The following is a 25,030-nucleotide window of genomic DNA, read 5'->3' as shown; positions in this document are numbered from 1 at the left end:
TGTCAATAATCGTCAAAAAAACTTCGGCTGCTTCGCGTTCGCAGGCGATAGCAATAAAAACGATAATTTATCTGAAATACGCAATCCGCAAGTCATTTATTGGACTTCGGCTTTGCTGGCAGCAAAGTTTGAAGCGGGCTCTGCGTCGGTGTTGAAAATATATTCGTAGTTAAATCGGACACTTTGAGTCGTTAGGATGTCGGTTATAGGCAAATTCGTAGTGCCTAGCGCGACGAAACATATCAATAAATTAAGTGCCGCTTTGCAAGTAGCTCGTTCTAATAGAACCTATTTCACGTATACCCAATCATTATCGCAGCCGCTAGATCGGAAACCAGAAACGATCACCGCTAAAGCGGCGTTTGAGAAATGTCTGAAGTCTGGTATGTATAAACATTTATGTTTGTAATTAATAAGCGTTAGTTACTGATCAATATCTAGTTTAGGAAATAAGAATAAAAGTATCTCGAATTACCTACAAAAAAATGTAGATACTTAAGGTGAACGCACACTTATCGGAGCCGAAAGAATGGAATGGGCCGAAAGAAACGGATTTTAGAATTCTTTATATGAAATCCTATGAAACCTCGTACATTTGCCCGCGTCGAATCGGTCGAATCTCTCAGGACCCCAGAAAGGCCTTGTGGAATTTGATTTGTTTGGTTCGGCTAAGTGTGAATTCACCTTTAATAAGAGGACAACGCTAGCATAACCAGATTAAATATTAATAATAACTTGTTTGCCACTTCCACAATTATTTATGTATGTGTTTCTATTAATATTATATTTTAATTGTTTTCTCTTATTACTTGCCATGTTTAAGAATACTCAGTAGGGAATAAGAGAACATACAGCAATAACAAGTTTGTGAGTTCAAAGGTCAAATAAACAAAATTACTCAAGATGAACATTATTTACAGATAAGTCCAATGTCCATGTTATTTGCTAAAATAAGATAAATGTTACAATTATTGTATTTATTACTTCCATAGGGGCAAAAAATAATGAATTTCTTGATTGCATATAGAATATTAGCCTTGACACAAGATATTTAAAACTAAGTACAAGGTAAAGAAGTTACTAAGGAGAAACTACTGTTTTCCTTTTATTTATTTTTATTTTTAAAGCTTCAGGGAAACTCATATAAGGAATAGTTTGTCTATTACTACAAGTTTTAGTTGTGTTTTCAATTAATTGGAATTTAAATTAATGAAATTCCAATGGAACGTAGAGCAATGGTATTTTTCTTTTATACAAGAGTTCAAATGAGGCCAAGAGAAGTAAACAAAATAATAAAAACAAAAAGATAATGACAATTATCTTATGTACGTAAATCACTTGGTGTGTTACCAGTTACACATTGTTTACATTCTGATACAAGTCAATAATTAATATTGTCCATATATTGTCATTGTGTAAAATATATTATCCTCTGACCAACAGGGGCAGGAAAATCCTGCCCCTGTTGGTCAGAAGCTTATAAATTTTTATAGCAAGAGCTTAAAGCGGTCAAAATAGGGATTCATGATCATAAATTTATTTATTAACCCCTTTTATTATTAAACAATCCAGACTTATATATGTTTTAGCTTTAAAATTTCTTAAAAATTAAAATTTCTCATTAGAATACCTAAATTACCTTTAACAGTTTTCATTAGAATAATTTAATGTATTCTGTAAGATTGTTTACAATTTCGTAGAACTTCTTTATTCAAACATTAACATCAATATTTATTACTTTTAATATTCAATGGCTTGTTTACTTAAATTCAGTACATTGTATCAATGTGAGCTGGGTTATAAATGTGGTGGTTCCGTATATTAAAATAATTTTAATATTCCATGTTTCATTGGCTTATACGCCTACCACACATGCATGCTTGACCACAGTTTTGCTAGTGCATGCCGGCTTGTTCACTGAATATTGTGCGTGTAGTTGGTAAAACGGTAGTATGCATATTTTAAACGGGTACAAATATAACCTCACTTAGAAAAATTGAATCTATATTTAATATTGAAGTTGCCCGCTACGTATTTCACGCACGCAGTCGCTCACTTAAGTAATACAGTCGCTCGGATAGAATTTTAATATCTGAAATAGATTAATCGCAATCCACATTTTGTAAGCTCGTTCTGGATTTTATTATAAATCAATATTAGTCGTTAGTTTAGTTTATTTTTCGCTTAGTCAAATTAATACCGCTCATGTTATTAAAACAGTATGTTCATCATCAGTCGCAAAGTAATTTTTTATTCGCTCGTTTTATTATTTCCCATTTTAAACTAGCTTGAAATTCTGGCATGCAAGCCTTCGTGTACAAACTTGTCTGCGTGTGTGGTTGGATGTGAGTTCAAACCAAGTTGTTTAAGCACTGCTCTGTCGATCTGGTGGAGTGGCAAGAATGTGGCTTGCGCATGCATAATTGTGCCGTGTGGTACATAAGTCAGTCTTCCGTCTTTTCATGCGAGAAGCATGCGCCAGCTAAACTGGTCAAGCATGTACGAGTGGTAGACACTTAAGACCCAAAGCCATTAGGTACAACATTTTTCTGCATTCCAACTATAATCAAACCTGTGGATTCAAGAGGCAACCTTTAACCCTCTTAGGGTTGTGTGTCTGGCCCAATGAGTCATAACTCATAAGAGTACAGGAAAAAAGTATTATTGTGTGCTGCAACATGGAATAAATAAGAAAAAATTTCAATGATATTAGCTGCTATAACCAAAATCGGTATAGAAGACATTAAATCAATTGTATTAAAGGCAATCAAAATATTAGTCACCAGAAGTCACAATTATTTAAATATATTCAGCCGTTGAACCCTAAAATGTCTTTCAAAAACATTTGAATACTACTCAGAATGGAATTACAATATTTTTGGTTTGATTAGCAGCACTAACTTATTCATGTCAAAAGGTGTTTTTTTAACGACAGTGGTAATGAAATCTGAAATGTGGACTGTCATGCTAATAAAGGATAGTTTAAAGTAGGTATAGAATGAATGAAATCAGATGTTGTTAGATTTAAAACCATTGTAACAATAGCAACTATCAAAGGACACAGATAATGGCAAATTATTATTTGACCAGCTTTTTCCTACTCGCAGAGTAAAGATCAAAATAATAATCGAAAGGATACCATAATATTACAATTTTTATGGTGTTCTAGATGACGATGGGAACCGTACATTTTTTCGGGATAAAAAATATCCCGGGAGTCAAAGTATCTCCATACAAAATTTTAATATCAGCAAATTCGGTTCAGTGGTTGGGCGTGAAGAGGTCAACAGATTAAATTGAGTCAACAGATAGACATACTGGCAAATAGACAGACATAACATTTTATGATATTGGTACAGATTTAGCTGTCTATGCCATGCACAAATTAAAGATCGCTGGATGAAACTGGAGAGGTGTTTCACCGTCTGATCGCCATCTAAGTGACGAGTTGACGACCCGTTTGAATCTTGATCACTGACCTACCAATACCGTCTTCCATACGCAGTACGCACCCACCAAAAAACCTTCAAACATTGCGTTTTCCTCATTTATTTTAGCCCAACTTTATATAAAATGAGCTTTTGCCCGCGGCTTCGCTCGCGTTTAGAAGTATTATTATATACAAACTTTCATCCCCTATTTGAACCCCTTGGGGTTGGAATTTATCAAAATTGCCTACGTCATAACATCTACCTGCATGCCAAATTTCAGCCCGATCCGTCCAGTGGTTTGGGCTGTGCGTTGATAGATCACTATGTCAATCAGTCAGTCACCTTTGAGTTTTATATACATATATAGATTAGGGGGCAAACGAGCAAAGTCACCTGATGGAAAGCAACTACCGTCGCCCATGCACACTAACATCAGAAGAGTTGCAGGTGCGCTGCCGGCCTTTTAAGAGGGAATACTTTCTCTTAAATGTACGTTCTTAGAATTGTGCACGACTTTTAGAAACCGTTTCTATAGCAGCATAAGTATTTCTATCTGAGAATTCTGAGATTCTGATTCTGAGATAATACGAGTACCTTGCACTTTTTGATAATAATTTGCGCTATTTTAGGGTCACTTGTTGACAAGGCGAAAGAATAACAAGCCGATATGACGCAACCGGGGGCCGGGCTTGTGTATAAATAAACCTGAATAGCGAAAACGAGATTGGAATAATGATTCCTTGACCGCGTTCGAGAGTTCATTTCGCGAACGCGAATCATAATATTTTAATTCGGTTGAAGCAACGAAAATGCAAAAAAAATACAGTTTTTATATTTTTTTATTATATGGAAATATTTTGACTTCTGGATATTTTAGTTTTGAGATCTACGTGGTATTGTAAATTCTTGATCAGGCCGACTGTAATAAGTTTTCAGCTGCAGTACAAAACAAAGTGATACTTAATACTTTAGGGCAGTAATTCCCAAAGTGGTCCAGGTGGAACCCCCAGGGGTCTTCGGGAGACTGGACTGACTGGAGAACAGGACCACCGGTCTACGTTGCCAAAAACTGGGGGTCCACAATCGTTAGCTGGCATTGCATTAAAATGTAATTTTATTTCTACAGTGAAGAATAGAAATGTTGACTTATAAGTTTTTAAGACAGGAGTCAGGACCGTGGTCGCTCTGGGTGCCGTTTCTTTTCAGCCGCAGTGATTAAAAACTTCGTTAGCGCGATGCAGCCATGAGTTAGTCCACATGCTTATTGCTTATTCTGTTCTCTTGTTCCAGGTCAAACCGTGGTAGCCCAGGGCGCAGCAGCCACCCCTGCACCGCTTTTGGATGCCATGACAGAAGTCGGCAAAAAGGGGAGCATGAAAGACATCAAGGTGGTTCACATGCATACGGAGAAGGAGGCAGCGTATACGGCGCCTGACTGCGAGGGGATATTCAGGTGCGTTATCTATCTATATAAAATTCTCGTGTCACAGACCACAGTGTTTGTGCGCGAACTCCTCGAAAACGGCTCAACCAATTTTAATAAAAGTATGTACATTCGTTAGGCTTGAGAATAGGTTTTTACTTAAATCTACTTTTTATATTGATAGATAAATAATAGGAAATTATTATATTGACTTTCTTAACACAGCGAAACGAAGTTCGCGGGGTCAGCTAGTACTTACCTACCTAGGTTTTTTTTCATTAGGGTGTAACAAAAGAAAGAGATAATACTTTTATGTCTGTTTTCCTTATAAACACCGACGACCTCTGTGGCTCAGTTGGTGGGCTGTTGGTAGCTCAAGCCGGCGGTCGCGGGTTTGAATCCCGCTGACGGAACAAAAAGTTTTCTAAGTTCCTTAGTCATATATTTGTATTAAATGTGTGTATCATATTCTTCGATCATATTATAATAAAAATCTTAATTAATATATGTAGTATAAAAGTATTAAATATATTTCCGTTGTCTGGTACCCGTAACACAAGTCCCTCAGGAACTTACCACGGGGCCATGTGATGTGGGAAAAAAAAACAGTTCACTGTGAAAGTAGCAGCGTTGATCCCTTTTGAAAGTGAATTTCAAGGAATAGAAAATAAATCTTTGGGCATATTCATGACGTTGGGGCATTTCTCACAAAAACATTTAATTAAGTACTGAATTAAATGTTACTTACTGAATTAAACAAAACAAACATTTAATTCAGTAATTAACTGTTGTTAATTGCTGAATTAAATGTTTTTGTGCATTGTTCAATAATAAAACAATGTATAGCTTTAACACAATAATTATCTTATATCTTTAAACGAGCAATTCTTGTATATATAATATATATTTACAATTGGAATCTCGGAATCGGCTCCAACGATTTTCATGAAATTTAGTACATATGTCGCAGCCGACTGGTTTAAATAGCCTTTCAATAGAACAGCTAGCCCTTTATTTATTTATTTATTTATTGATAAAGTACAACCACATCGCATACATTTTTTACTCAAAACTAAAATAACAATTTGTATTACATCTAATGCATACGACAACTACGGTGTACATAGCATTAATAATAATAATATTATGTAGGTCTTGGTTCCACTGATCACCATTATACAATGTATAATGGAGGTCAGTGGTTTATTTATTAGCCCTTTGACTGAACAACGCCATTCAATCACATGTCTAGCTTTTATATTGAATATTTTAGTCGCTCAAAACGTTCAACACTACAGCTGATTCAAAAGCCGCCGTCTAATTGAAGTAGTTATGCGCGCACCGCTGCGGCGCTAGGTGCGTTTTATTTACAATATGGCGTCAACTAGCAGGTGTTTCTTGGTGTTTGTGGTTGTTTTTCGGAAAGAAAGTAGTTAATAAAAGTTACAAGTGTTATTAAAGAGACAAAAATTGTGGAGGCACATATGAGTGAATTAAAATTTCAACAAATATTCGAGGAGAAATTATGGGATTATGAAATAGATGGACGCAGCCTCCCCCGAAAGGGGGGTTCGGGGGGCACAGCCCCCCGTCAAAACAAAAACAAACACAATCCAGAAAGTCCAAAAGTTGGTTAGGTTAGGTTAGAACTTAGACCACAACACAGAGGGAGCCGAGCGAGCGCAGCGAGCGTGCTGCGGCAGCAGCCGGCGACCGCCGCGGCGACCGGCGACCGCCCGAGTCCCCCGCCAAAACAAAAACAAACCAGTTGGCTAAGCGTAGTCTAGCTGTAGTGTTGAACGTTGTAGTCAACAAGTCGGCTAAACGACGTATAGCCGTGTGATTGAATGACGTTGTTCAGTCAAAGGGCTAGCTGTTTGATTGAACGGCTATTTAAACCAGTCGGCTGCGACACATATATAGGGTGTTTCGGGGGCGATAAATCGATCTAGCTAGGAATCATTTTTAGAAAATGTCATTTAATTCGTGTTTTATCGAATACCGAGCAAAGCTCAGTCAAATAGCTAGTAATTTATAATGTTACAACTTACAGTTATGCAATGTTTTGTCCTTATAAATTATTAATATGTTATGTCACGACTTACGAATCTGGCGAATTTTCTAGCATTTTTTATGAAATAAGGGGCAAACGAGCAAACGGGTCACCTGATGGAAAGCAACTTCCGTCGCCCATGGACACTCGCAACATCAGAATAGCTGCAGGTGCGTTGCCGGCCTTTTAAGAGGGAATAGGGTAATAGGGTAGGGAAGGGAAGGGAATAGGGGAAGGAAGGGAATAAGGAGGGTAGGGCCCTTCTTTACTCTACCCTAATAGGGTAGAGGTCGGGGATTGGGCCTCCGGTAAACTCGCCCACTCGGCGAAACACAGCGCTTTCACGCCGGTTTTCTGTAAGCCCGTGGTATTTCTCCGGATGGGCCGGCCCATTCGTGCCGAAGCTCTCCCACGTTAAAATGCATATGAAAGGACAAAAAAATCCGCGTGGTACTCGGGGACTGCCGCGATAAAGCTATTGCATAACAATAATATTCAGTGAGTGACATAGGCTATAATATATTTTATACCCGTGCGAAGCCGGGGCGGGTCGCTAGTACTCTTAACTCTATAATGTAAACTGTAGGCCTACTACGAAACTGTTTTGAGACTCAAACAATTGGACCAGAATGCCGCGTCCTGCTCTAACAACGTCATTTCACGTTTGTTAGAGCAGGACGCGGCATTTTCGTACGATTGTTTGAGTCTCAAAACAGTTTCATGGTACAAGGCCAGAGTTGACCTATTAGTAAGGGAGATCAGTAGCAAACTATTAGCATACTAAATGTCTATGAATTATCAATATAATCTATTTACCATGTGTACTGTGTAGTCAGATAAACGACATGCAAGGCCATACCAATTGTAACATAAGATGCGTTCAGATAAGTTTAACTTTTGCAAGATGTTAGGGTTTTAGGATGTTTTTTATATCTATACTTATATCGACGACCTCTGTAGAGTCTGTAGCTCAGTTGGTGGGCTGTTGGTAGCTCAAGCCAGGGGTCGCGGGTTCAAATCCGACGACAGAACAGAAAGTTTTCAAAGTTCCTGGGACATGGATGTGTATTAAATATGTGTATCATATAGTAAAAATCTTAAATATATATTTTATAGTATAAAAAGTATTAATATGAGTCTAATGATAATAATAATAATAGCTCCCACACCGGTTTCGGTGACGGTGGCCGGTTTCATTGAAACCAGGCCAGCTACGTAGGAGTAATTTTATAGTGCCCAAGTGTGTGCGCAGTACACAAGAGCACTCTCTATTCCTTTACTCTCATAACCCAGTGGGACGGAAGACCGTCACGACTGACGAGAGATCAGGCGCAGGACCGAATTTTTACATGCCCATCCGACGCATGGATCATCTTACTTGTCAGACAATCAGGTGATCAGCCTGCATTGTCCTAACCAAACTTGGAAATAACATGTTTCCAACGCGGGAATCGAACCCACGACCTCCGAGTCAAGAGCCGCACTCTGTACCACTAGACCACGGAGGCGTTAATGAGATGATAGTATGAGTCTCTATAGTGACTATAGAGACTCATTCGACTATTTATCTGTCTGGTACCTTTTCACGCCTAAACCGCTGAGCCAATTCTGCTGAAATTTGGTATATATATACTTTGAATTCCGGGAAAGGACATAGGATATTTTTTATCGCGGAAAAATGTACGGTTCCCGCGCGATAATTTAATTTTGGCGCGACGGAGTTGCGGGCGTCATCTAGTTACTAAATATATACGAGAAAGTGTCACGTATATTGTATTTGACGAATTCCTAACTTTTTCTGTAATAAAAAAACACGTTTTATTTTTTCAACAGAACTTTTAACAAATTATTGCATTGTCGTTGACTCTTAATACGTACCTAATGCAAAGTTTCGAATTAATTAGACTACTGGAGTTGGGTAAAAAGCCCAAGCTTATAAAAGCTAGGGTTGCCATCACCTTTATTGCCGTCACCGGTCTAGCACGACAAAAATGCCGGACATTTGGCCGAAATATGGCTATTTCCCCGGACACCCATTAAAAACTATTTACTATAACGTCCCAATTTTTTCAACAAAAATTTGTAAAAATTTGATTAACTTAAGTCCTTGAAATCGTACTTGGTTTTGATCAAAGAAGAAAGAAAGTGTGTATGCTTAGCGAGTTTTTATCTTTCGTTTATTGCTACCTGGCCAAAAAGTTCGATTTCTCTCAACAAAAGTCTCCATCCGGATTTCGCCCGGACACTTTTCAAAAACCCGGCCGGACGCGCGGTCCCCGGACGCCCTTTAAACTAGGACAAATCCGGGGAAATCCGGACGGATGGCAACCCTTATAAAAGCCAATTAAAAATCAACAGCTCCACTTAGCGACACGTTACTCTTGTTTTCACAACATAATGTATTGAATAAGGGTTGACTGACTCTAAACAAAGTATACAAATGTAAAACAACTTAATCATTACTAATCCAAGTAAAGTAATACATATTAATTCATGTAGAAGTAGCACATGACGGCTAAAAAATGCAACAAACATAGCACGTTCCTAAAATGCATTCATTTTAGGGTTCCGTAAACAGAGTGTCAGTTTATATAACTTGTGTGACGTTTCTTGATGTAAAAGTAGATGGAATAAAAAGTATATGTACTTCCTGTACTTTCCCCGGCCTCGAAGTATCAGCATGCTAAATTTCATCAAAAACGATTCAGTGGTTTGAGCGTGAAAAGATAACAGACGGAACGCATTATTTAATTTGCGTTCTTATAACTTTATAGTCTAAGGGCCTGTACTACTTCCTGATAAGCCTATCCACCAATTAACTTGACAGATCAAGTATGGAGAATCTGTCAAAAAAGTTGTGAAAAGCCTATTAGGCACTTTATCAGAAAGTGGTGAAACAGGCCCTTAATAATATATTTTTAACTAGATGACGCCCGCAATATTAGTTCATCGCGCGGGAACCGTACGTTTTTCGGGATAAAAAGTATCCTATGTCCTTTCCCGGGATTCAAAGTATCTCCATGCGAAATTTCAGCAAAATCGGTTCAGAGGTTTAAGCGTTAAGAGATAACAGACAGACACACTTTCGAATTTATAATATTAGTATAGACTAGCTATTTCACCGAGCTTAGCTCGGTATTCGATAAAACACGAATAAAATGACATTTTCTAAAAATGATTCCTAGCTAGATCGATGTATCGCCCCCGAAACCCCCTATATACTAAATTTCATGAAAATCGTTGGAGCCGATTCCGAGATTCCAATTATATATAATATACAAGAATTGCTCGTTTAAAGATAAGTCGTTTATTTCAGCTGTTCTAATTCTGTACCACAGTTGTAGTTCATAGTACAATGTACATAAGTAATAATATTATGACGCACTCTTACAATGTATAAGTGGGACAGCTGAGCTCCCTCTATAATGGTGCTATTACCTTGTACTATGTAGTTATTGTCTGTTATGTATTATATTATCGTATACTTTAATCGAGAGGCAATAACACTTATCAACCTATGTCTATAATATCTTTAGTATGTACTTACTGGCATTTACTAAATATTTTGTTTTCAATCTATACTTATAATATTATAAAGCGGAAGAGTTTGTTAGTTTGTTTGTTTGAGCGCGCTAGTCTCAGGAACTACTGGTCCGATTTGAAAAATTATTTCCGTGCTAGATAGCCCAGTTATCGAAAAAGGCTCTAGGCTATATTTTATCACGCTAAGACTAATAGGAGCGAAGAAATAGAGGAAAATGTGGAAAAAAAACGGGAGAAATTATTTGAAAGGGCTTATTTGAACGCGCTAATCTCAGGAACTACTGGTCCGATTTAAAAAATTATTTCGGTGTTATGGCGCCTCTACGAGTTGGCCCAGCGCTGGCCCATCAAATGGCGGTGTGGCGCCTCTATAAGATGGCCCAGCGCTGGCCCATCAAATGGCGCATGCACTGGCTATAGCTAGGGAATGCAATCCTGCAAGATAATTTCAATCCCGGTATTTGTGGGATTGGACCATCACAATCAATTAACAATTGGATATTAGTCTGTAATGATGTCTAGTTAGTCTGTTGTAAGAATGTTTAATAAATAAATAAATAAAAAATCCCGCTGGATCCCGGTATTTGCGGGATCCCGCAGGGTGGACTTAAACTTTTAAAATAAATCGTTATAAAGACTATACTAATCAGCGTTGCCAGACGTCCCGATTTTGGCGGGACGTCCCCATTTTTTCATCAAAATTAAATGTCCCGTCCGGGACAGGCACAGTCCCGCTTTTCGGGAAAAGCCCGAACGTAGGTACGTGCAGCGTGCTGAGAAAGAAAGGTGCGTAATGAAGATAAAAGTACGGGAGGTAGAGGGGTGGATTTTCTTTGGCTACTTTAGCTATCTTTTGTCACGTAAACGTTATTCTAACGCAAATAAAAAGATAAAAATTAAAAAAAAACTTTTGATTTTATACTTTTTTTTACATTGTCCCGCTTTAGACTGAAGAATCCCGCATTCCCGATTTTTTTCTCAAAAAGTTTCAAAGTCCCGACTTGGCACAAAAAAAAATCTGGCAACGCTGATACTAATTGATAGAAACCGTTTTATTCTTAGAAACTCAAATAAACTCAGTGACTTTTTTTTACAAGGGCTTATTAACTTGACCTTGACCTTAGATATAAAAAAAACTGAATATTTTATGTTATAATAATAATTAAAAAACTAAAAAAGACGCCTATTTATTTTCATCTATTATTAAAATTAAGGTTTTTTTTGAAATATAGAGAAAGTTGTGCTAAAAGATTACGTTACATTTATAGGTACAGCCCAAGCTTATAAAATAATGTTAAAAAAGTTAAGGTATTAGTTATGTCTGCTAAACGACACAAGACGACATTCGACACAAGGTAGCCACTAGCCAGCAGCTGAAAAAGTTGGCTCAGCCTCCACGCTGGTTGGTACAATCATTGTCATTTAAAGTTAATTATTATAGGTGAACTGAATGTAAATTGTTTAGTGGGCTGCCTGTAGCCAGTTCACGCACCCCCGCGCGCAGAGCACGTGTGAATCACGCTTTTTGTAATCCCGCCAGTCCCGCGGAATCCCGCTAAATTTTCGACCGGGATTAGTTCCGAAAATACATGCGGGATTTTTTTTTAATGAAATAAGGGGGCAAACGAGCAAACGGGTCACCTGATGGAAAGCAACTTCCGTCACCCATGGACACTCGCAGCATCAGAAGAGCTGCAGGTGCGTTGCCGGCCTTTTAAGGGGTAATAGGGGAAGGTAGGGATGGAAAGGGAACGGAATAAGGGAGGGTAGGGAAAGGAATAGGGTAGGGGATTGGGCCTCCGGTAAACTCACTCACTCGGCGAAACACAGCGCAAGCGTTGTTTCACGCCGGTTTTCTGTGAGGACGTGGTATTTCTCCGGTCGAGCCGGGCCATTCGTGCCGAAGCATGGCTCCCCCACGTCAATACCGGGATACCGGGATCCCACGGATCCCGGTATCCATATATATCCGGCTATAGCTATACAATGGTCGCAACGTCACAACATGATGGCCGTGTTCAGTTGTGACTTGTGATCTAAACGTCGTTCAAGATGGACGTGGAAGCATTAGCCGCTGCGGCAATATCTGTACAGCACATACCATCATTTCATTAATGTGCACACTGCACAATGTGTGTGTGTATCTATGTTTGTATACATACTATACTGTCGCAGACGGAGTCGCGGGCAATAGCTAGTATAATAATATCTATGGACAATATTCTATGGTCAATATTATACAGCACGTACAATTTTCAATTTTGTAACATCACTAGCTGACCCGGCAAACGTTGGTTTACCATAATTGGTTTACCACATAAATTATTTCTAATAGGCAATAGAAATAATATAAAAATGAGATAGAAACCCATTCTCAGGATTCTAACGAATGTACATACAAAATTTCGTTGAGCCGTTTTGGAAGATTTCGTGCACGAATACTGAGACACGAGAATTTTATTTATAAGATTATTATGAGACGACGTACTCGTCATTTTGAATGAAATTCGTAAATTGACATACGACGTCCTCACTCACCCACGGCCGCTCGCTGGGCATTGATATACAAAAATGAAAAAACCCAAGATACACAGTTGCGAACAAAAGTAAGACTCAAAACTGTCGCCAAATACTCGTCTTTACTATAATAGGTACTTGTAATCAAACTATAAACAGTTTTTTTACAAAGGAGTCCACAAAAAGCAATAAAATTTTATGACCGAACTTCGCCGGTAGGACAAGGCATGATGGTGAGACGTATTTTTCATATATATTTTTTTAATTCAATGAAATAATTAGGTTGTAAGAGTTAAATAAATTGTGTTCTAAACACAAATCACAATACAAAGATACTTAGATTTCACAACTTTCATCTAAGAGTTTATGTTAAATAAATAAATATGTATATGTTTTGCGTATGATATAAATATGTATAAATGAACGAAACAAATATTTATTAGATAAACTGTTAATTTTTTCAAATATTACAATTAAACTTAAAACTTAAATCTATAATCATTTTTTAACAGTCATGGTCATGATTATATATATAACACTAGGAAACACATCAATTTCCTTGGAATAGTTGAAATTATAAAGTTGTCGTTTAACTTGTAAAAACTGTAATAGAAAAAAGTTCAATCATATTAATAAAAAAATTCATAATGAAAAAAAAATCGACTCCATCAAGTAAGAACAAAGTCGTTTGCATAACACGACTAAATTATAGGGAGACCGATAAGCATCGTTCTTACAATGACAATGCGGTGATTGAAATTTGCCGTATCATGACGTCCGGTGAGTGAAGTTTTGAAACAAATTAAATCAAAATCACTTATTACGAGGTGTTTTAAGTTATAAGAACCACAAAAATAAATTAATAAATACTTTAACATACCGAAAATACGATATCCCCATATAAAAAAAGGATTTTTTAACGTTCTTGACGTAATATTTTACAGTTTCGCGTATAATACTACGGCATATTTGACGACGTTGCAATGACGCGGGCGACGCGAGACTATTTAAAATAAGCGCACAATTTTGGATTGTGCGCTTATATTTTTATGCGGACGGTTTTGAGACGTTGACTGTGTAATGTGTATCTTGGATTTTTTGTATATCAATGTCGCTGGGTCCCTTTGATGTGCGGCCGAAAAACCGACACCGCCGCCATCCCACAACCATCGCTGGCGCCATAAGCCATCCTACGCCACTACGTCCTCCCCACGCTGGGCCATCGTGATGGCCAACTACGATGGCCCATCTTGAAGAGGAGCCATTATATAGCCCAGTTACTGAGGAAGATTTAATCACGCTAAGACTAATAAAAGCGAAGAAATAGAAGGAAATGTGGAAAAACGGGGGAAATTATTTGAAAGGGCTTATCTGACGAACTACTAGAGAATATTTTCTGTCATTTGGATCTATAAGAAGTAGACCGCGTAAAGGATCATAGGCTTTTTTGTGGACTATTTTTTTTGTAAAATATCTAATTTACGCGGGCGAAGCCGCGCGGAACGTCTAGTAAAATTGTATTTCTTCCATACAACAAACATGATTTTTTGTCCTTTTTTGTTCGATATCAATAACGGCAATAGGTACAGCCACTTGAAATATGTACTAACGAAATCCTCAATTATACGTACTGTAATAAATAATGAATAATAAAATTGATATTAATTAATGGGGCTTCCCATGCAAAAAAACTCATTTTCTTGCCTATTTTCGTTAAATTATAATGGTACGGAACCCTTCGTGGGGGAGTCCAACTTGCACTGGGCATTAGTGATCGAAGCACTGGGCCGATTTTTTAAATTGGTAGACTTGATAGAGTGATTCGAGAGGAATTTTATTAAGTATTAAATTATTCATAATATACTTATAGATAGTAGGGAAACATTGATTATTATTTAAATAGCCTTAGTATTGTCAACTTTAGCAACATAATATTTTGTAGCCTTGACTTGGCCTTGACTTGGCCTTGACTACCAGAATAATATTACTTGCAATTCACAACATACATGTTCTAAAATTTAAATTTGAACTTGACACCTGTTTTTTTTTTGTATTTGCTTTATTCTTATAATGCTTCAAAGGTGCAAAGGAACATTTATAAAGCTATTTCCTCAAACATTTTTTATCGTCGACTTATCAAGGATTTTATGGCACTTTACCTTATCACTTATCAGTTAGTATCCTATGACAGGTAAGAACGTCTTATATTTAAGTTAACCCTGTGTTACATTTAGGGCGGATTCGACCAAACTGGAGTAAAATTTTACTCGAGTATAACTGTCTCCTAATCCAAGAGTAAGCTGGTTTTGCGTTTTTCTAACTTCTAATCCAAGAATGAGGTAATTACACCTGGAGTAAATATTTACACGGGCTATTTTGGTGGAGTAAATATTAAACTGAGAATAGTTGCACAACAGGGTGTCAACTGTCACGGTCGGTGTCATTGTGAACTATAATTGACATTTTATTTCATACTCTTTGAGTAACTTGGTAAAATGCAAACGATTATATCCTACAGTAAATTAAAGGAGTAAAATTATTCTCATGATAGTTATACTCGTGTAACTTCAAGTTTGGTCGAATCGGGCCTTAGGCAGATATTTATGATGGATGTACTTAGTTAAAACTAAAGTTAGACTTGGTAAAGTAAATAAATTAAGGAATTTAACTTAATATGTAGTAAATATTAATAATTTTTATCCACAAAAACGCAAATCACATATTAGCACTGCATATCACAATTTTCTCCGAAACAGTTTTGCTGTAAAGTTTTTATTCCATCTAAATGTAAAAAAAAATATGATGCCTTTTTTGATCGGTTAATACATGACATTTAAATTGACAGCATTATATCTACAGAACTTTGTTTACAAATAGATCAGAATGTATTGAAACCTAGTAGGTAGTACTCTAGCACAGTAGCCACAGTAGTGTTATATGCGCACGACTCAAACACAATACATAATACTTGTGGTTATCGCGAATGTCACGAATCACGATAGCAATATCTTTACATTGACGTCATGTTGCTAAGCTGGGCCTGTAGACAAGTGGCAAAGCGCTAACGCTAACGCTAACGCTAGCGCTACAAAATGTATGCGATTTGACATAAGTCATCGCTTCGATAGCGAATACTAATGTCAAATCCATACATTTTGTAGCGCTAGCGTTAACGTTAGCGTAAGCGTTTTGCCACTTGTCTACGGGGGCTGTTTATTTCGTGTTCCGTTTCTAAATTGTAAAATAAATGTAAAGTGCTTAGTAAAAAACATTCACTTGTTTCGATAGCGAAGTAAGTTGTCAAAAGTGTATGGGATTTCGCGCGATTTCGAAGTGTCATGGCGTTTGCGATCCCATACAATTTTGACATCTAAGGGTGGGTTGCACGAGAGGCGTAGTTATAGTTACAGTTCGACAAGGCTTTAATTGAACGTGGGTGACATTGACGGGAGCGCTGCTGGTAAAGGAGAACTGTCAAACACATGTCAAAAATGACGTTTTTGTATGATAGAAGCGTTTAGTTCCTTTTCTCGCCACGTTCAAATAAAGCCTTGTCGAATTGTAAGGTTCAGGTTATCGTCAAACATGGCGTCCATTATGGACTTTTACTAGGAATTTGAAGAAAAGTTTAAGAGGATACACCAGGGGCGATCTTCGATTTGTTGTCCGCTGATTCCTTCTCCAAAACTTAACCTATTTAAGTACTTTTTTCATTAAGAATTAAAGCAAAGCTTGAGCTGTGTTCCTATGTTTTACTTTTTTGTATAATTTAGCCAGTTTTGTTTTCTGGATGTTTGAACACTGAGGAAAATCTGGCCTTTTCTTTCCGTTTCTGGACGTTCTTATCTTTTTTAATAATAAAATAATGAAAAAAAAAAAGAAAACATAGGGACATGCTAATAGTGGCCAATTGGCCACATATTCAGGAAAAAAATCATAACTCTACCGGCATTATCCAGGGAGGAAACAGGGGACAACGTTTGTATGGAAAAATGGCGGTGTGGACTCCTCTTAACATTTTGTTATGGTAAAGTTAAAGTTATAGTTAAAGTAAGTCAGTGCAACCCACCCTAACTTCACTATCGAAACTAGCGAATTCATTTTGACTAAGCAATCAGGGATAGGAGACAAAAGTGATTTTTTTTCTTTATTTTATTCATCCAAGAATATTATTTTATAATCGATAGATTCACTCTCACTTAAAATATTCTACAAGTTGTATACTGAAACCTTAATTGTACCTTGTACAAATATCTGCAGTAGTCTGATAGTCTATCTATACTCTATTCTACTCTATAGTCTATAGGTACTTATAAGTTAAAACTTATAAGTTATAACTTATGTCTTATAAATACCTAATTATTATGTCTTATAAATAATTATTATGAATGTATGACGCCTATATGAATAGGCATTAGGCATCCATATGCGAATAAATAATTCTGAATATTCGAGCGGCATCTAGCTAGTGCATGTACGTCTTATAATATAAGACGTTTTACGGTTACGTGACAAATGCAAAGTTTAAGTTTTGCTCTGTTTTTTCTCCCTTGATAACTTCTCTGTAGAACAATAAATGACATGCTCCCATAATAATACCCCCCACACCGGTTTCGGTGACGATGGCCGGTTTCATTCATTGAAACCAGGCCAGGTACGCAGGAGTAATTTTATAGTGCCCAAGTGTGTGCGCAGTACGCAAGGTCACTTTCTATTCCTTTACTCTCTTTTTTTTTATGAAATAAGGGGGCAAACGAGAAAACGGGTCACCTGATCATGGACACTTGCAGCATCAGAAGAGCTGCAGGTGCGTTGCCGGCCTTTTAGGAGGGAATAGGGTAATAGGGGAGGGTAGGGATGGGAAGGGAAGGGAATAGGGGAGAGTAGGGAAGAGCTATTCTCTTCCCTACTCTCCCCTATTCCCTTCCCTTGGGAAGGGGATTGGGCTTCCGGTAAACTCACTCACTCGGCGAAACACAGCGCAAGCGCTGTTTCACGCCGGTTTTCTGTGAGAACGTGGTATTTCTCCGGTCGAGCCGGCCCATTCGTGCCGAAGCATGGCTCTCCCACGAATAAATCTCATAACCCAGTGGGACGGAAGACCGACACGACTGGCGAGAGATCAGGCGCAGGACCGACTTTTTACATGCCCATCCGAAGCATGGATCATCTTATTTGTCAGACAATCAGGTGATCAGCCTGCATTGTCCTAACCAAACTTGGAAATAACATGTTTCCAACGCGGGAATCGAACCCACGACCTAGGAGTCGAGAAAGCCACGCTCTTAACCAGTGGACCACGGAGGCATTACATGCTCCCATCATTGAGTACGTACTTATATCTCAATGGCTCCCATTACCGCGCTGGAGCACTGCCTATGGGTACACACCGTACACTCGCATACAAGAACGTGCAAACACCACCACCATACAAGCAATAACATTAGAAAATTCATGCAAGTCTCACCAACATGCAGGTTGAAAAAATAATCCTCAGAACTCTACGAACAACGTTCCTCAACTCTCAAGTGCAAAACATTCTAATTCCAACCCCTCATTTCAGGTCGTGTTCCCTATTCATGGCGGCGAACGTGAGGAAGCCCGTTGCTGAGGGCAGATCCGACGTCATCCCGATATTCCTGCAGGACATCCCCAAGCTGTTCCACAGGAAAATCATCCAGCCCGATATCACCCTCATCCAGGTGCGTTGATCTGCAAAAATGTTTCTGTCTTAAGAAATTCGTGACCCCTCAGGCGCTTTGCACACGACGGGGCGGGCCGGTCAATTTTTGCCGTGAACGATAGCACAAAGGGAATCCTATATTACCAACGCACACAGAGGGCAAAAGCGGCATATTGTCCGCGGCCGGCGGCAGTAACACAGACGGCGACGCAGGGCGGCTAGCTCTATTCTCTCTATCTCTATAGAACGAACGTCCTGAACTGACTGCCTCCGCCCGTCGTATGCTTTGTGTACGCGGCGAGGACAGCCGCAGACATCGACGGGCAGACGCGGTCTTTATTGGTTGGTGGACAAAAAGCCCGCACGCCCCGTCGTCTGCAAAACGCCTCAGGATGGATTGCTAGGCATGGATGAAACCGGGCATAGATGGCCCATTTCCGATGATATAGATTATAGCCTAAAGATCCGTTATAAATATGTCTCTAGTTCTTTGTATGAATGAAAGAGAAGACGTAAAACTTTCCATAGCAATCCGCAATAACCCAGGGAGGCGCAAATAGTTCACTGTTCGGTTGGTTATGGTGCTGAACAGTAAACTACTTGGTTTACCGTTAAGCAAGTAACCAAATGCCCGTTTCATCATGATATCGCCTGTTAATGGGATTAACCTAGTCATTATCCTTCTCCAGGTCTCCCCCCCAGACCAGCACGGTTACTGCAGTCTTGGAACTTCAGTGGACTGTGTCAGGGCGGCGCTAGTCAACTCCAAAGTCATCATAGGTAATGCACAGTACATAATCTTTTATCTATTTGAAAGCTGGGCGTAGATCAGTCATGATCTACTTTCAACGCCCAACCAAGCATAGAGATCTATGAAAATTTCACTTCAAAGGTGGTTAAATAAGAGGGTTAAAGTTTTTATCCGTGAAACACTGTTTCATCCAAAAATCAAATTGTCATTTATCCAGGCACTAAAAATTGGCACTTTAATATCCTAATCGATGATTTCGATCAAGCTTGGAATGTTTTGACCACCATTTTTTATTGGCATATGTAGTTAATACTGTATTTAATAGTCACATTGCAGAAGCAAGAATAAGAAGATAAGAATAAACTTCTCGTTATTTCCCAGCTCAAATCAACCCGCACATGCCTCGCACATTCGGAGACGCCATCATCCACATTTCCCACGTGGATTATGCCGTGGAGGACCACACACCTTTGGCAGAGCACGGTGCCAAGCCTGGCAACCCCGACGAGGCCAAGATCGGCCAGCTGATCGCTGACAACCTGGTTGAAGATGGAGCTACGCTGCAGATGGGTAAGTTGTAGCAAAAACCCAGTAAAGAGCACTTGGGACCACACGTCTTTGGCAGAGCATGGCGCTTATACTGGTAACCCTGATGAGGCCAAGATCGGCCAGCTGATCGGTGACAACCTGGTTGAGGATGGCTCTACGCTGCAGATGGGTAAGTTTTCGCTGGTATTCCCAAGGTTGTTGTGGACCCTGCTCCTTTGGCAGATTATAGGACCAAGCTGGGCAACCCCAACAAGGCAAATATTAAGAACAAATTACATGAAGAACTCATAGCAAACACTTGTGCCAAAATGTTTCATAACTCGTCTATGGTCTTCAACGGTTGTCTATGCCTCAGGTATCGGCAGCATCCCCGACGCGGTGCTGGCGTCGCTAACCAACCACAAGGACCTCGGCATCCACTCGGAGATGTTCAGCATCGGCGTCATCGACCTCGTCAAGCGCGGCTGTGTCACCAACAACATGTGAGTGATGTGGCAAATTACCCTTGCGTATTACCGCCAAAAAAAACATAAACGCAATGTCAACTTACATCTGTCATAATATTTTTTGTCAGTGTTGCCGCTTTTAAAAATCTTTAATTTCAGATACTCAGTTACAGCTCGACAAGGCTTTAAATGAACGTGGGTGACATTGACGGGAGCGCTGCTGGTAAAGGAGAACTGTCAAACATATATTATGTCAAAACTCAAAAATGACGTTTTTGTATGATAAAAGCGTTTAGTTCCTTTTCTCGCCACGTTCATATAAAACCTTGTCGAACTGTAAAAGGTGCAGCCAAGTTCTTTTTATTTATTTATATTTTTTACACAGGAAAACGAGGCACAAGGGTCGCATTGTTGCTAGTTTTCTGGTCGGCAACCGTGCGCTGTACGACTTCGTTGACAACAATCCTTTCATCGGTAAATATAAAAATACATAATAATATTATGTAACTCCTACTTAACCTTTACTCTAACCTCAATAAAGGGGAAAAATATTGCCTTGATGACGAAATGAAAGGCATTTCGTGTACATTTACATCAAAATGAACTTGGGATTTTTGATACTTTATTCGTCACTTGGTGCAGTCGGAACTATATACTGTCATAATATGTCTGTTTGACACAATAATTGACACGAAAGTTTCTACGGCTACATAGCTCCGCCTTCTACGCCTACATAGCTCCGCTTAATGACAAATAAAATGAAATGTAGAACCCTTATTGAAACTGAGTATAGAACTTACATTCTCTATGGTTTTTCAGAAATGATGGAGGTGGACTACGTGAACAACACGCACATCATCTCGCAGCAGCCGCGCATGACGGCCATCAACTCGTGCATGGAGATCGACATCACCGGCCAGGTGTGCGCCGACTCCATCGGTGAGTGATGATGATGATGGTGGAGGTGGACCAGCACAGCCCTCCAATTAAAGTCTGTCAAGAAAGTGAAGAAATTAAAAAAAGTGGCAACATCGTAGTGTCATCCCTTTCAAATCAATCTAAGAAAAAAGGGAAGACACTTCGATGTTGCCACTTTTTAACCGACTTCCAAAAAACGAGGAGGTTATGTATTCGGCTGTGGATATATTTTTTTTTTATTATTTTTTTTTTGTATGTTCGACCACTACTCCGCCGTTTGTGAACCGATTTTCAAAATTTTTGTTTTGTTATATTAGGTTTCACTCCAATTTGGTCCCATTTTCACAAAAGTGGTGATCTGATGATGGGATCCATGAGTAATCGAGGGAACTCCTCAAAATTTATATGGAAACATATGGTGATTTTGGTTTTATGAGAAGCATCCTAAGCATATGCTACCAAAACGCAAGATTTTGCACCAAGGTATACTATGGTTCCGAAGATACTAAGAGAACTCCGGATTCCTTATAGATACAAGTTTGGGGGTTTAGGCGTTGTTTTAAGAACTGAAAGCATATGCTACTATCCAAATTACATTCATCATCATCATCATCATCACTACCATGTCAGGGTCACCAATGTCACAACTCACATGGTTGTACATCATACAATATACATACAACGCCATAAAATATCATCAGTCATCACATTATGTCCTTATTTATTTGGTATATTTTAAAGCGATTTTAATATAAAAAATATACTTAATGTTGTTTCATAATGTGGTTTCAAAATACATAATATTTCAAGTGCCACAAAATTGAACATAAGTAACAAATTCAACTTTTACTCCAGAGCGTAAGGCACACATTTGGGTTGGACTGAAGGAAACGGGGCACTATGGAAAAAATACGGAGAAAATACTTAAAAAAATTTGGACGAAAAAATTCAACCTCTTATAACCACCCCATTTGAATACACCAATCGATAGGGGGCGCCAAGGGGAGTAAGAAAGCTCAAATAAACTTTTCTCAAAAATCAACCCCCGGCCAGATACAGGCCGATATACAAACCTCGTTAGTATGGCGAAAATATTTAGAAAAATTTTGACGACAAAAATACAACCACCTATGACCACCCCTTTTTATTATACCAATCGATAGGGGGCGCCAAGGGAAGCAAAAAAGCTCAGATAAACTTTTCTCAAAAATCAACCCCTGTCGAATGACAGGCCAAAATGTGACCCTTGTTAGTATGGCTAAAATTTGGCTAAGGTCCTACGTCAAATAAATGTTGGTGACATGGGTTAAGGAGGATTGTTTTGGGTGAGAAAAACTCCTACTTACCGTTTCCACCGCCAGTAAACTCTCCGTTTAGAAGAAATTCGCATTTGAGATTTTCGTAATCTTCAGATAAGATCATCTGTTTTCTGATGTTTACGAAGTATTTTTAAGGCATCTCTAGGCTGTGATGAGTGGGTCTTACTTAACTACTCAGCCACGGATACTGAAGGGGGGGACGGGAGAGGGGGAGGGGCTCGGGGGCGCGGCCCCCCGCCAAAACAAAAACAAACACAATCTAGGAAGTCCAAAAGTAGGTTAGGTTAGGTTGGAACTTAGACCACAACACCCAGATATAGGAGCCCCGCGTAGCGGGGCTCCGTCGACTTTCTTTTGTAGTAGTTTGTCAAATAAATTGGGATAGGTTTGTAAACATTTACCAAGATTAAGATAATATTAAGGGGTTGAAGTATTTTCTTACGCGATGGTTAGTAGGTAACTAAAAAGAGTGAAATTATTATTTTTAACAAAAAATTAAAACCGACTTCCAAGGTAAAACCAATAATAACATCCTTATAACATGAACTAAAAAGTATTAAATATTTTTTCCTATCTAATAGTGCCTTTTTCCGAATTCGGTTAAACCTCAACTTTAATTTTGAAGTCGGTGCCAGTTCCAAAAGTTTCAAAGAGGTATTCTGTCAGAGAACTAAAGATTCAGCTATCTGGTACCGACTTCAAAATGATGAAGATTGAGTACAGAAATAGTTGAGGTTTAGCCGAATTCGGAAAAAGGCACTATTAGATAGGAAAAATTATTTAATACTTTTTAGTTCATATTATAAGGATGTTATTACTGTTTTTACCTTGGAAGTCGGTTTTAATTTTTTGTTAAAAATAATAATTAATTTCTTCACTTTCTTGACGGACTGTAAGTAACTTTGCTAAAAATTTACTTTATTGTCTATGGTTACAATTTTTAAAAAGTTAAAACGTCACATGTTCGATTTTGACATATTAAGTATATTTAAAAACAATATTTAAAAAGTTGTGATGTCATTACTCATTATTTAAACGTTTATACTTTTTACTTGATTTTTAAAAAGTTTAAAGATCAGAAACAGTTCTGTATCAGAAATAATATTTGCTTTGGACATTAAAAATACAAGATAGATAATTGTACCTATCTTGTATTTTTAATGTCCAAAGCAAATATTATTTCTGATGTGAGCTACCGTAAATAGGAATTGTCCTATTAACGGTTGCTCACATACATCATGCAATGAGCACCAGGTGCTATGTAGCTTTAAAGTCTATCGTGTCAAACTGCTGTCATGTGTCACGATAATATGCCTGTTTTATTTCAACCCACAGGAACCCGCATGTACTCCGGTTTCGGCGGGCAGGTGGACTTTATCCGCGGCTCGGCGGAGTCCTTGGACGGACGAGGCAAACCCATCATAGCTATAGTGTCGGCCACGAAACGAGGCGAGAGCAAGATCGTGCCTACTCTCAAGCCAGGTAAAGTTTTTGTACGCTGCAGGCCTAGCATGGGGGACACAAGAAATCTTTATTTTGATTGTTATATCCAAAATATTTGCGATATATTATGCGATATAGTATAGTATAGTTATTAATTCAAGGTATAGTACCTTGAATTAATAAGTTGCAAAAAGATGGCAATACTCTTAAATTTAAGACTCATATTCTCAAGGGTCCCACACATTAACAGTCATTGACCGTCGATACAAAATCTACAAAATGGTCATGGGAACTGTGAGTCTGTGATCTTTTCCGATTAACTGCCAGGCGGCGGCCTGCCGGCGAACTTTTAATGTGTGGGGCCCTTCAGATTCTCATATTATGAGCTTGGAGTCTAATTCGACATTGGAACTTGTTAAACACATAATATGTTACTTGCCAAATTGACAGCAATATTATGTAGTTCTGACATGGTTCGGACTCCAATACTGGGACAACGTTAGAACAAAACGAAGAGTATATTATTTCTCTTTCACTCTCATGGGGTTGTTCTTTAAAACAGAAAGCGATGGGTTAGCTGATTATTATATATAGATGTATTACTTGTTTTAAACTGTATTTCCTATTTCAGGTGCCGGAGTGGTCACAACTCGTGCCCACATCAACTACGTAGTAACAGAGCAGGGTATAGCCAACCTCTTCGGTAAGACTCTCCGTCAGAGAGCATACGAGCTCATCCGTATAGCTCACCCCGACCACCGAGAGAGCCTCGAGAAGGCAGCCTTTGAGAGGCTCAAGTGTATGCCCGCACCTTAAGCACAAACCAGAGACTAGAGAGAATACCATAGAGGGCTGTCTTCAAAAGATCAACGGATAATTATTCAACTTTAATTTACAGCTCGAGAAGGCTTTAAATGAACGTGGCGAAAAAGGAACTAACGCTGCCATCATACA

General features: G+C 38.6%; 1 protein-coding gene across 1 annotated transcript; it reads left to right on the top strand.

Moving 5' to 3' along the window:
* Positions 1-22: 22 nt before the first annotated feature.
* LOC121737601 (4-hydroxybutyrate coenzyme A transferase) lies at positions 23-25,030 on the top strand. Its single transcript, XM_042129260.1, has 10 exons — positions 23-383; positions 4,722-4,884; positions 18,531-18,669; positions 19,340-19,430; positions 19,783-19,971; positions 20,306-20,432; positions 20,782-20,870; positions 21,216-21,335; positions 23,969-24,115; positions 24,708-25,030. Exons 1-10 carry the CDS (start codon positions 197-199, stop codon positions 24,890-24,892), a joined length of 1,437 nt encoding a protein of 478 aa, XP_041985194.1. The 5' UTR covers positions 23-196; the 3' UTR covers positions 24,893-25,030.

Source organism: Aricia agestis, chromosome 21, assembly GCF_905147365.1.
Source record: "Aricia agestis chromosome 21, ilAriAges1.1, whole genome shotgun sequence".
Lineage (NCBI taxonomy): Eukaryota > Metazoa > Arthropoda > Insecta > Lepidoptera > Lycaenidae > Aricia > Aricia agestis.
The sequence above is the reverse complement of the archived record's forward strand: the minus strand, read 5'-3'. Positions and strand labels throughout refer to the sequence as shown.

Coding starts and splice junctions, on each gene's coding strand:
- LOC121737601 (XM_042129260.1), top strand. CDS start 197: ATGTCGGTTATAGGCAAATTCGTAGTGCCTAGCGCGACGAAACATATC. Junction 20,871..21,215: donor TGACAACAATCCTTTCATCG/GTAAATATAAAA, acceptor ATGGTTTTTCAG/AAATGATGGAGGTGGACTAC. Junction 21,336..23,968: donor GGTGTGCGCCGACTCCATCG/GTGAGTGATGAT, acceptor TTCAACCCACAG/GAACCCGCATGTACTCCGGT.